Source organism: Struthio camelus, chromosome 1 (genome assembly GCF_040807025.1).
Source record: "Struthio camelus isolate bStrCam1 chromosome 1, bStrCam1.hap1, whole genome shotgun sequence".
NCBI lineage: Eukaryota > Metazoa > Chordata > Aves > Struthioniformes > Struthionidae > Struthio > Struthio camelus.
This window is the reverse complement of record NC_090942.1, coordinates 59,611,589-59,624,645: the sequence shown is the minus strand read 5'-3', so window position 1 is coordinate 59,624,645 and position 13,057 is coordinate 59,611,589. Positions and strand designations below refer to the sequence as shown.

General features: G+C 43.4%; 1 protein-coding gene across 16 annotated transcripts in view; it reads right to left on the bottom strand.

Moving 5' to 3' along the window:
- The window catches only part of RBFOX2 (RNA binding fox-1 homolog 2), a 179,393-nt gene that overhangs the window by 53,911 nt on the left and 112,425 nt on the right, over positions 1-13,057 (bottom strand). For all 16 annotated transcript variants that reach the window (XM_068943354.1, XM_068943417.1, XM_068943331.1 and 13 more), the window contains one exon: positions 7,348-7,572. In XM_068943354.1, the coding sequence (XP_068799455.1) occupies positions 7,348-7,572 (225 nt within the window). The remainder of the gene's footprint in view (positions 1-7,347; positions 7,573-13,057) is intronic.

The window sequence follows — 13,057 nt, the reverse complement described above, 5'->3', positions numbered from 1 at the left end:
CCTTCGCTGCAGGTCGCAACGCAGCACACAAGGCAGCTAGCGCTCGCTGCCTAGCTCTCAAATGCTTTTACTCCAGCCATGCAGAGACATACAGCGGCAAAGAGCCTGCATTTGAAAGCAGCACTGGAGCTGGGTTACCTCCTCACCCTACTCTGTGTAAGGTCTACCTGCACAGGTCATAGCGTCATTCATGCCTGCACACACGAGCCTTGAACTCTGTTCAAGGTCACTGAGAAAAGTATTGGAGCTCAGGACTAGGAATATTTGTTTTACTTTAACTGCTTCTTCCCTGTGTCCCCATGCCACCTCTCCTTCCCTGCTCTCACCAACAGTACAGAAACCTCATGCAAAACAAGGCAGCTCGTGTGCAAAGAGGAGCGTGCATGTACGCATGCAAAAGGGAAGAAGGAAGCCTGAACAACATTAGGGTGTTCTGCAAGCTTTTGGGGGCAACTGTCCAGCTACCTTTCCACCCCTCGACTGGACTCTTCTGTCCTAAAGCAGCTGGCAAACAAGCAATTGCTTAGCGTTTCTCCTCGGAGGAAAAGACACAAAGGCTCCAATGCACCTGAGCTTGGAGCAGATATCTGCGTGAACAGACGCAGGGCTAACTCACAGAGGAGCGAGACAAACACCAATGCGACAGGCCAGCACAGAGCCTATTAACACACAGTACATTCCGAAGAAGCAAGTGGGAGATGGAAACAGAACTGGAATTGCTTCAGATTAAAGTTACAGAAAAGCAAAAGACAATCTCCCATCCTCTCCCCCAGGAAAAAGTCCAAAATGTTGTGAATCATAATGAGACGCTTATAATACATGAATTACTGCAAAAAAATTTCTTATTAAAAAAAAAAAAAAGCCTCTATTTAAGAGGGGCCTTGGGTAGTTTACAGAATTTGGGAGACAGATTGTGCTCCCTCCACTATTGCTAGAGTGGTTTTGGATCAAAAAAATAAACAAACAAAGATAAGGGGAGGAGGATGCTGATCAAGAGCTTGAGGAACAATGTGGAGACAATGACCAAAATTAACGACTGGCAGATGGTAACGTTCCTATGGGGAAGAACAGTGCAGGCAACACAGCAAGCTCTCAGCAACTTCCAACGAAGTATTTATATCAAAATCACCATTCACCAGTAAATACATGTCTACTAAGCAGGTTTGGTAGAAAAATGAGCAAAGAATTTGATAATGGTCACTAAACCCCTCCCATGCCACATCCCACTCTACTAGGGCATAACTGAGATTCACATCCAAAAACAAAGGGCATAGGAACTTTTGCTGCCTATGTTATATTTATCACACAGAAGAATGCAGAAATAACAACCACCTTTCAAGAACAGTAAATTTCATTTTAAAATTATATCCATGTCGTGATTCTCCAGAGATGCCAGCATGGTTATATAAACAAGACTCAGGCTACACTTCAGGCACAGCACCCCCAAATACTCCATATGCCAAAAACTGCATAAAAACTGGCCAAGGATGCACCAAACAACTTCTACAATACTTGTAACTGTTTTCAATCTAGTTAGATTAAACTAAGGCATATTTTTTTTTCTGCTTGTCAGTTGCCTGTTTTCAGACATTCTAAAACTTAGGTCATTTTGTTAATTTTCTTCATTACAAAAAGATATACCCCCCACCTAAAATCAAAACATAAACTGATATATAAAGGAATATAGTTGGCTGATCACCCTGCACAATGAAGACACATCTAACATGTCATGTAACATTTTCAATGCAATGATTTTTTTTTTTTTTCAAATTTTTCTTCTTCTGTGTGTTAGTTTTCCTCTAGGCTTCTCTAACTTTCTTCTTCAATGCAGCGGTGAAATGAAACACCCGCTCTGCTGGTCACAAGGCCAAAACCTTTGTGACCAATTCCACTCCATTTCTTATAAGACAGGAATGCTCTGACAAGCTGGAGAAGGTAGCAAGACTTCCCGAGCAGAGGTCCATCTCTGGACCATTGCATTTCTAAGCCAACAGGAACGGCTAACACAATGACAGACTAAAAATCTGTCCAGCCCACAATCTTCTTTCTGACAACGGCCAAATAGAGCATCTGTGGAAGAACATAAGAATAGGGCAAATGTCTAGTGATGCTTCTCCAGCACGCTCTCCCAGCCTCCAGCAAACTGAGCCAGTTCATGTCTTTGTAGTTGGTCACTGGCAACGAATCTATCGTCCATGGACTGGTTTAATGAGTTTTTTGAGCTCGATTATACTCTCAGCTTCCAAAGCGTCTGTTGCCAAAAGTTCCACAGTTGAATTCTTTTTTTATATGAAAAAATAAAGACAAAAGCAACCCTTTCTTTCGTTTTATACATACCATCTAATCATTGCCTGCATGCATCCTAGTAATTGCAAAAATGGGCAAGTTTCGTATTTTCTTCCCCACCCTATTCAAGATTCTATACATTTGTCAGATTCTTTCGTCCATCTATGATCTCTTTTTTTTTTTTTAAGTGAAGGTTGTTTCTTCTCATAAAGAACCTGTTACATCCTTTCCATCAACACTATTCTCCTTCTCTAGACTTATTCTAGTTCTGCTATAACCTTTTTGAAGATGCAGAAGCACCACAGCTGTACACTCTGACATAATGGTATTTTCTGATTTATTTCCTCTTTCTTTCAAAATCATTTCTAAATCTGCCTCACTGGACACAAGTCTACAAGTGCTGACAAATAAAATAACCTGCCTCATACTCAAAGCAAATTCCCGATGTTAAATGCTGGAGTTTGTTGCCTTAAGACAGCAGTTTCCAAGCTGAGGTGTCCAAACAATCAGCGGCTAGCTAGTCATATGAAGCCAGTTCCTCCTTATGCCTACCTACTAAACAGTACCAGAAAACAAGTGAGGCTATTAATTAAACATACTCTTCACCTCACATGAGCAACTGCTTTAATTACTAAAATGATGGTAAATAATTACAAAGGAGAACTCTTCAATCTCAGACTAGGCAAGAAATACCCAAAGGAAAGTCATCTTTGTAACATCACCCACACGTTGCAAAAGTAAGTTAGGAATCCTTCAGTGAGTGATATCTGGGGCACAGCTAGATGACTGTACAGCTTCCCCATCTTGCTTCTGAATGGGATATGTAGGTGTCTCCCACCACAGATGTGTCTTCTTTAAGAAATCAGCACGTCTATTTTTGTTAACAGTGTGCCAAAGAAGTTAACATATGTTTCAGTATGGCATGTCAAGAAGTTGAGAGACAGGATGCTCTGTGATTAAATAATGCTTTATATTAGTTCATGACAAGGTAACACCAAGTCAACAGCACGTGCTATTTTCATGCAATGTAATTTACATAAACTTGTTCCCGTACAGCTATACCTCCAGCTGCATTCTGTAATTTATATCAACACAAATTCTTCCCTCTGACATTAACAAGAGAAATGACTTGAATAATCAGCTCACAGTATTAAGTACATTGCATTTACTATCAAGCAAGCTTTTTTAGTTCAGGGGATGATTATTCTACCCTCAGAGGGAAGATTACCAGGAGATGCAGCAAGCTGACAACTGCTTTCAGCTTCTGGCCACGCACTCCACACGCTTAGCTTGCGATAACAGCAGCATTTGCTGGATTCCTCCAAGAGCCACTTGAATTCACTAACCCACAAAAGAATAGGACAGCTTTCAGTCAGGTCAGTGAATTAAAGTGGCTTGCATAAGGAACGCCAGAGCCAGTAAAGAGGAGTGGGAGTCTGTCTTTGGAGCCAGTGAAGGGGACAGCCAGACCTCTCCTTTCTGACAGCAGTGAACCTTTAGATCAGATCAGCTGCCTGAGGAACTGCAGCCTAATTAGCATCTCCACTTTGAGCTATCTGTGATGAGTGTCTCCATTAGGGATAAGCACACTAATGTAAACTACAAAAAGAGAAGGGAGAAGAAACCAGGTGACCCAGCACTATATAAAGTGAAATGCAAAGTGTCAACAGTTTAAAAGACAGGCTGCTACAGGCAGACCGAGTAGGCCAAATATGGTCTGCTACCTCGGTCTATTTTTAATCCAAGTCTTTTAGCTTGTGCTTTGGGACAGTATCAAGAGAAAGGACAGATGCTTGGAGAAAAAAAAAAAAAAAAAAAAAACAAACACAGGAGGACCCACATGCCAGATAACAAGCAAAGCCCCACAGATGAGGCTTGATCCTAAAATAAGAAGATCCCAAAATCTCAAAACACCCATTTCTTTTCCCCTGTCCATGCTCTCAGAGTTTGAATCCTTCCCACCACACACTCAGAACTCCAGTACCAAGTTGATCCTTAGCTGATGGCACCAACCAGCCATTCCCATTTGCACGGTAGTTGCATGCGTTGTAGAAAAATATCTAGGAAGGCACGGACTTTGACTCTCAAAGTTTATTTTCCTTAAGTTCTTTGCTGATATTCAATCTCAGGTTTCCAGACCATAGTGCATTAACTCAACGGACACCGCCACTAATTTCAAGTCATCCAATCTGACTTGTCTGTCAGAACCTGCCAAGCTTCTACAGAACCTGCCAAGCTTCTACAGAGAGGTGCTCCCACCCTGTGTGTAAGAGGCAGAACTCATTTCACATAACCTGTACCCAATCAGATGAAAACCCCCTTTCCATGAGAGACCTTGAAGCCACCCCATCGTCTCTGACGTTTTTGCAATTATCCTAAACACTAACAGACTGAAAAGCAGGAATCTGAAAAGGCAGGAATAACAGCCATCCCACTACACCTTTTGCTATCTTACTCTGTACAGCCAGCTAGACAGCAGCACGGGTCCTGCTCTTAAATGCGACAAGGGCCCTAACCGGTCTGGTTGAAGGAATTCCTGAATTACCCCCCGGGAGCACAGGCTTCATGTCAGCAGCTAAGAAATTTGCTGGCTTCTCAGTCTGGAATATCGTCTTCACACACACAACAGCAGCTGTGCTTGTCAGTTGTAAGAACGGGAGGGCTGGATCATGTATCACCCACAATCGCTTTTCGCTGTATTAAAGTCAGCATAGTTATTTGAGCAAGACAAAATGATAAATCAAAAAGTCTCAGACCACAGCCATCTAGTCCGCATGGATTTAGCGTGCATATCAAACAAACATTAACCAGCATACGCGACGGACAAGATGCTCGACGTGAGCTGTGGGTGTTCAAGCTGAAATAACCTACCTGTTCTGCTATGTTTTAATAGCCCTCTTTAGCCTGAGGAACTACCAAGCCTTCTTTCCTTCCTACCTTCCCTCTTTCCCAATGACGTAGTTCCTACGTCATTAATCAGTGTACCAAGAAGCAGAAAAGTTACAAGCAAATATATCCCAAGGTACCCCACAGAATTAAAATAACTTCATACCCTAAGAATCCAGTACAGAAAGATAAAGGGACCCAAGATAACCAAGAGCCAACGCACGTAAGAAAGTCTAGGAAAGCCCTCGGCTGAGGTACCTTTCCCTCCTCCTGGATTTCTGCGCGTACGATCATCTGGTATCCTCTGTTTGAGCAATTCCAGCCACAAGAACAACATGCTCATCTGTGCCTTTACCCTTTTCTGGCTAGCTATGGTCTGCACGCCTGACTTTGCATGCTCAGCTTGCACATCTTTAACTACGTTAAACGGTCAGAGCAGACATGTCCACCTGTTTCCAATAGCCACTACAAACGTTTACGTGTTATTCAATCTATTTCTCAGCTAACCTCTCCCAGTCACAGTCCCTCCACAGCCTCCTGGCAACACAACTTCCTCCCTGCGGTTTCCGGGCAACACTCCCTCCCACGCATATGGGCTCTTATTCCCTCTTCGGAGGCTAGCAAGCAATCACCACATCACCCTGCCAGTGCACATATACTGAGGGCTCCTCAGAGTTTGCATTAGTTGATGAAACACAGAGCTCTATCCTGCAGTGCAGTGGAGATGGCTCCTAATATGGAAGAGGAGCAGAAGGTTTGGCAGAAGCTTACATCCAAGGTCAAGGCTCACATCATTTCCATTAAAAAAGAAACACTCTTAAGCTCTGGACAAAGATGGGAACAGCAAAAATACATGGGGAAAGCTGCTGCCTTGCTTTATTCCCCATCTCCATCCTTCACATCAAACTGGCAGTCCTTGGAACGGTCGCTTGCTCTCAAGCTGCGGACTGGCAGTCCAGATGCTATAGGCTGGCAGGGCATAGGACAACCTGGTACTAAAATGATGGCTTGCATTACTGCACACTATACCTTACATCAGCTCTAAGTTTTATTTCTAGCTTAATCTCTTCTTGTCTACATTTGTATTGGCCCTTAGGCTGAGGAAGGCCTTTGAAGTTCTTCTCAAGCATTACCAATGTGCCTTAAATGGGTCTGCACTCTCCTCTTCTGTGAGGCATTGAAGCTGTGACATTCCCAGGATAAACTCAAAGATACCTTATCAAAGTCCTAACCAACGTTGTCAACTGTGCAGCCACCACCCATTGCAGAAAAAGCAGAGCTACACGCGGGGAACCATGCGCCAGGGAACCACGCGCGTTTGAGCTGGCACTATCAGTTCCTCCGATCGTTGGCATTAAATTCACTCAGTACTTACAGGGGGGGAAAAATAATCTCTATGAGCCGAACACCCAACTACAAGCAAAACTGAAAGCATTACCAGATTAAATCCACCCCTGAGCACTGAAGGCTCTCACCATAAGGCTCTTGATTAGGAAGTTAAGTCTTAACAAGTGGCTTACGGGATGGATAAAGCTTTTTCTGGGATAATCTGCCAGCATGTTGCCCAGTGCCAGTTCCAGGCCATGGGAAGAAGAAAGTAAAAAGCGTAAGAAGGTAAAAATCTTTGTTTGGTAATGGAGACATAGTAGCTGAGAGGTCTTCTCCTATCTTTGCCCCTTCAAGCTCCCTGCCATCTTCATGAAGTCAATGAAAAGTATTTCTATGCTCTGTTAGCTTCCTGAAAACAGAAACATATTGGGATTACACCTAGAATACATGTGCTCACTCTAATCCTTTGTACTGTCAACCTTCCTGAATTTGCCTTTATCGCATTTATTTGAACTGTTCACCAGTTAGCTCAAGGTAACCAATACTTTTGGTGGCGTTGTCCAGAGACAATCTTTTACAAAATATTTTTGCAAGCTACAGGTAAAAACACCATCACCTCAAGTGTCATTTTCTTTGCAGATAATGGACACGCATAAGGGAAAGATAGGAACGTAATAATGCAACATCAGAACCTGAGGTCTTTTGTAATTCTCTCCTTCTTATATCTATCACTGATTTGCTGCATCATGGCGAAACAGTCAGCAATCTCATCTTGCTTTGGAAAAAACACTGTATCATCTGAAAAGTGCTGCCTCGTTCTCCTGGTCTGCACCCTTCTGCACTTACTGCAAGAGATCCGTTCTGCGTGCTGGCCGTGTTCGTGCTCTGCTCTCCATGCGGCTGCGTACTTCCGTAGAGCGTCAGATTGTGCTCGCTGGTCTGGCCTGCATAGTCCTGAGTGTGTGGCACCCCATACTCTGTGGGAATCCCATTCTGTGGGGGTGGCGGAAATGGGATTGTGGTGAATGGCTGCACCATTGCATCAGGAGTGGCTGCTGGCTCCTGGTTACCCTGAAGAAAGAAGAAAACAGCTTTAATAATCTGCAAAAGATGGATCAGGACATCATCCCGAGAAATCGTTTACAAACGTGCAATATCCCATAGAGTCTGTGTAAATATGCTACCCACTGCCATCACATTATTGCACAGTCTTCAGTTATCTTCTCTATCAAAAAGAGCACACCTTGCTCCTGCGAGCCACAAGACTGTTCTCTTAATCTCTTTAGGGCTCCTTTCTCATTACTGGGTGGCATAACAAGACCAAATTACAGGGTCTGCAACTTGCGTAACCTTGTAATCTCACAAAATACCCTAAGCATAGCATGGCATTATTCGGGAAGGGAGAGGATGCACTGACTACCTTGAACCAGAGAAGAAAATCCAGATAAAAGAACAGGGTTTTAACTTCTAAATATCCCTAGAAATACTGTATCCGGGTCCATCTCCTCCTGCCTGACCTTCACAGCTCTGCAGACTACATGCATATTCTTCCCTACTTCGTTTCTGTAAGTGGAAACATCCTCCCGCCATGTTTTAGGCTCAATCTGTGAAACAGCCCCTTCCTTTGCCCTGGCAGTACTGAGTACAGAACACCGATGCCCGGTACCCAACTGCTGGAAAATCCTAGTTGCTTTTTGCTTGCCATGCAGAAGACAAGTAAGAGCTGTGGCGAACTGAGCTGAGAACACAAGCCTGGAGCACACCCATCCTGTCCCTGTCAAAAGCAACCCTACATTCATGCAAGGCGTTAATTACACACTACTCCCTCAGCTCAAGGCATCCCACAGAGATCTCTGTGCTAGGATAGGGGACTTTAGAAGCTTTTAGCACTGCCTCAGATGTAGCTGATACCAATTGGATGTCTCTGAAATAGGTAACTGACCACACAAAAGATATCTCCAAAGAGGGTAAAAATCCCACCCCACCATGCTTCAAGAGAGCCTTAATACTAAAATTAAATTAAATTAAATTAAGCCATCACCAACGCATGCAGCAATACAGCCACTGCTGGACTGTGACAGAAGGGAGAGCAGGGAGCTGAATTCAGTCACCTGGGGTAAAGGAGAACAGCCTTGACATTGAAACTCAACCCTGGGAAGCCCAGACTGCTGCACTGCTTCTACCGCTTTCACCGTCACAGCGGGAAAATTCAAGGAAAAGATTTATGATAGGAGGGCTGTTTGATTTATGTGTGTGTCAACAGACTAATCCAGATTTTAAATTTTGGCTGCTGTTCCAGCCCTGGGTCCTCCCCCACAAAGCCCGGAGGTAGTTGAGCCAATCCTGACACCAGTATGCTTAAATCAATGGAGCAAAAGGAAAACCACCCTTCGCATCCTGTAGATAGGAAAAGCAGAGAGGGCAGTTACAAAGTAGCCTTTCAGCAGAGCGCATGGGGGGCTGAAGAGACCTCCGGGGAAGCTGGACAAACCTTTCAGTCCCTTTATCAGACTACCGGCAGCTTTCCGTTCCAGGCGAATGAAACGGTGATAAATTCAGCACACCTCCAGCCAACGCTGGGTCATTCAGACCCTGGCTGAATCCCAAATTTGCTCTGACATTAGCCTATCTGGTCTGCATCCCCTGGGGGCCACGTGGCCGCGCGCTCCTGCAGCGAGGGAGAAGGAGAAGGAAGGGCATTCAATACCATTTAGCAGAGCGGAGCTGCAGCCTTGGCCCCCGCTGAACAACAGACAGTTTCATTAACTGAACTCCAATCCTTGCAAAGCCTCGCTGTTTGCAGAAACACAACTCTGCAGCCTTATCTGAGAAAGGAAAATTAACACAAATGTGCCAGCAACGGCCAGCAGTGCCACAGCAGTGCTCAGCTACTTGCCTACGCTCAGCCTGAGCGGTCGCAGCACTGTATCGCGTGCTAGCAGCTACACGGAGATTTTTGACATTAAGCACATTTTCTGAAAACAGGATTCCTCCCCCACCCCCCCCACCCCCCCGAGAGGCAGCTCTACCATCCATTAACTTCCACTCACTTCTTCGCCATTCTCAGTTTCAAAAGCAGGGGACTTCTAACTTCATCTAAACCATCACCAAGATTTGCAGGGCGCGTTTTACGAGTGGGAGGGAAGAGAGGATGAGTGATGGATATCCGATTGCAAGCTGGATATCATCAACCAAATCACTCATCCATCCAAAAATTTTAGCCTGCCATGACAGCTCTACTCTGATTACATATTGCTGCCTTTCCAAGTTTTCCACTTAACCATATTTTCAATTACAAAATTTCACCAGTACAGGCCATATTGTCTTTTTATTTTTATACGTATATATATATATAGGAGCTAAATGTGAAATAGATTTAAAAAAAACATTTAAAATTGGTAGGACAACCGAGGACAGACTGTACGAGAAACTAAACTAGATTTACGAGTTGGTAGCATCCCTGATACTAGGAAGAGAATGCTAATTAGAGGCAAACAAAACCTATTATTGCCATCTTCTCAACAGTGCAGGATTGCTCCCTAAAGAGCATTCGCCAGTGTTTTGTTTAATCTCACTCTTACACTACTAAAAATGCCAACCCATAAGCCTTACATAATCTTATTTTCAACAACAGTTTTTCCTCACAGTTAAAATGGTTCCTTCTAGTTGAAATGCACTTCAGCCTTTTAAATATATTTTTTCCCTTCCTCAGTTACCTACAATTGTCTCAAGGGTGAGAAATGGTATTTCTCTCTTCTGTTTTTTGTGGTGTTTTGATAATACATATTCATCTCGAGATTAATCGTGCCTGATAAGCCAAAATATCCTGGTAACTGTAATTATTACTTCTCTCTGACCTTCCTAATACTTTTAAATAAAGAATTTCTGGTGCAAAATACAATGCTTTTAATACCATTGTCACTTAATTTTTTTTCTAGCTTCACTAATACACAGAGATATTTTTATTGCAAAGGTAGCTTTAATTTAAATGTCTCAGGTTATCTGTAGATCTTTCACTAATTTGCTTGTCCAGGTTTCATCATCCCACTGAGTATCTGTGTTTCAAATTACTTTTCTCTTCATATCATTATGTGTACATTTCCAGTTCAATTTTTTTGTAATTTTAATTTCCTTTGATGCTTTAAAATTATGTTTCTTCCATCTCCACTAGGGTCTGTAAAAAAGAACTCTGTAAGGAAAAAAAAAAAGTTTTCTACAAGTTTTGTGACATGCTGTTATCTTGCAAACACAAATTCTACCCGACTCTGTCATTCTACCAAATTTCAACATTTGCAGAACACTTCATATTTTCAAGGACTAAAAATAAATAAATCAATAGAAATCCCATTTTATTTCAAACACAGAACCTGGATTCCTTCCTCCACTCCTAACCCGCCACAGAAAACCCTCCAATCAAAGGCATCGCTCTTCCCACTTCTCATATACAAAAGATCACTGTAAAAATCCTAAGCTTCCTGGTGAAGCAGGAGGCGAGGCAACTAAAAGGACGGAAAGCATTTTGTCTATCCAATCTCTACAACATCCCTCACTGCTGCCTTGCCAGTCTTGCCTGTTCCAACTCACAAAACTCTCTTAAAACCTTGGCTCAAACACAGCCACAGAGCAAGCCGGGCACGTCCAAGAGCAGTCACCACCCCCAGCTATACGTGCAAGGATGCTGCCACAGAACAAGGAAAACTCAACTGCAGCTACCCCTAAACTACTGCAGTTTCCAGCTTGCGTGACGGCATGAAATAAATCTAACAGTCGGGGCAGGCAGCCGATGCGTTCGGCCACGGTACAAGGTGGCTGGCCACCCCCAGGAGGGGAGCCGGAGGCAGGAACAATTCCAGCAGTTCCTGGGTACTCAGTTCTCTCCATGAGCCAATATCCCCCTGCGCCAGCTACAGGAGCTGCCGCCCCCGACTCACAAAGCAGGGAAAGGCTGCTCAGCGCAACGGTCACCCAGTGTAATTAACCAAACGCATGCCCCTTGAAGGGAAAAAAAAAAAAAGAAGAAGAAGAAGAAGAAAAAATTCAGCACAACACATCAGAACCCAAGCAAAGCATGTTTTATAGCCGTTCCATTCCCCTCTCGCCAGTAAAAGCACTCATCTACAGCCAGGTAGGGATCCAAAACAGCTCCCCTCATCCAAAATTTTGACGTGTGCTGATGCATCAGCACACAACTCCTCAGGGCACAAGAAGGTTATGGGATGTCACTCAGATTTCCCTTTTCAGCCTCCTCTTCTCAGCCCTGCAAAGGCAAGGCCATGTGCTTGCAGATGCCAACTGAGGCTGCTGTGGCACTTCCTCCTTCAACTTAGGGTTCTGTCTACATATTTCAGTTAAAGCCCATCTCACATTTTGTCTAAAAAACAATTTAGTTGAGCTAGTGAAAAATCCCTAAGGGGGACACATTTCTAAGAGTTTATGCAGCTTTAACTTAACTAATGAACTTTGTAGCTCCAAGCTAAGTGCACAACTGTAAGTAAATGAACTTAGCAGTACCTTACAGAAGGGTGGAATCTAGGGACATTTCAGTGCAACGTACTGTGGTTTAGCAAATGTGATTTCGGATGAATTCTTTCAGCAGACAGCAGGTGGTGATCCAAGATCATGACACTGGCATACAGAGAGTGAACACTAGAAATACATACCCAGCCTATCCAAAGACCTCCTTCTATAAAGCTGTTAGTTAATAAATATTTGTTTATCTTGTGGAAGGATGGCTTTGTTTTGCTTATTAGAGAAATGCATGTCATTACTGAGATACGAAAGGAGCCTTATAGTAGTAACGCAACTCTGGATCACTTCTGTATCAGTAAACCAATACTTGCACAGTCAATTCAAGTATTTAGGGTCGTCAATTAAAGTAAACTAAGTAGATAAAAAAAATTGCAATTCTGGTAAAATAAAACTGGTACAACTTCTGCACAGACAATTCTATGTAAACTGCCATGAGATAGATGGTCCGTGCAGTCCATTACCTTATCTCAGAGTCATAAGCTTTAGAGAAAGGTGCAAAGAAATGCTGCAATACGTAATCATCAAATAATCTCTTCTTAAAAAGAAATGCCTTTCAGCTCTGGTAATCCCGCATAACATTGCGGTGCATGTGAGTATATGTCTACCTGGGATGGGAGGAGTTAGACTCTTTTTAAGAAGTACGCGATCACTGAACTTATTTTACTAAATCTTGAACTAACTGACTTCCACCTAACTCGAGGCAATTAAAATGTTTGTGAGGACTAGTGTGTTCCAGGCTACAAATGTTTGCTCTTTGCGCTAGCCTAATCCCTTCCATAAACAACAAAAATGTTTGTAGCTTGGATCTAAGGAGTCTAATACGACAATTCAACCTCGAGTCGTTGCCTACTGTAAGCTCTTTGCATGAAAGGAATCATTGTAAGCGACGGGGAAGACAGACTGCACAGTTCCTGCATCCAACCCCAGGTCACAGCCCTGGTATTGGGGAGCTAAAACTGACATTAAGGATCCCACAGAAGCAGCCAAACACCGCTACATGCAGTGTGCCACAAAGCAAGGGAGAGAC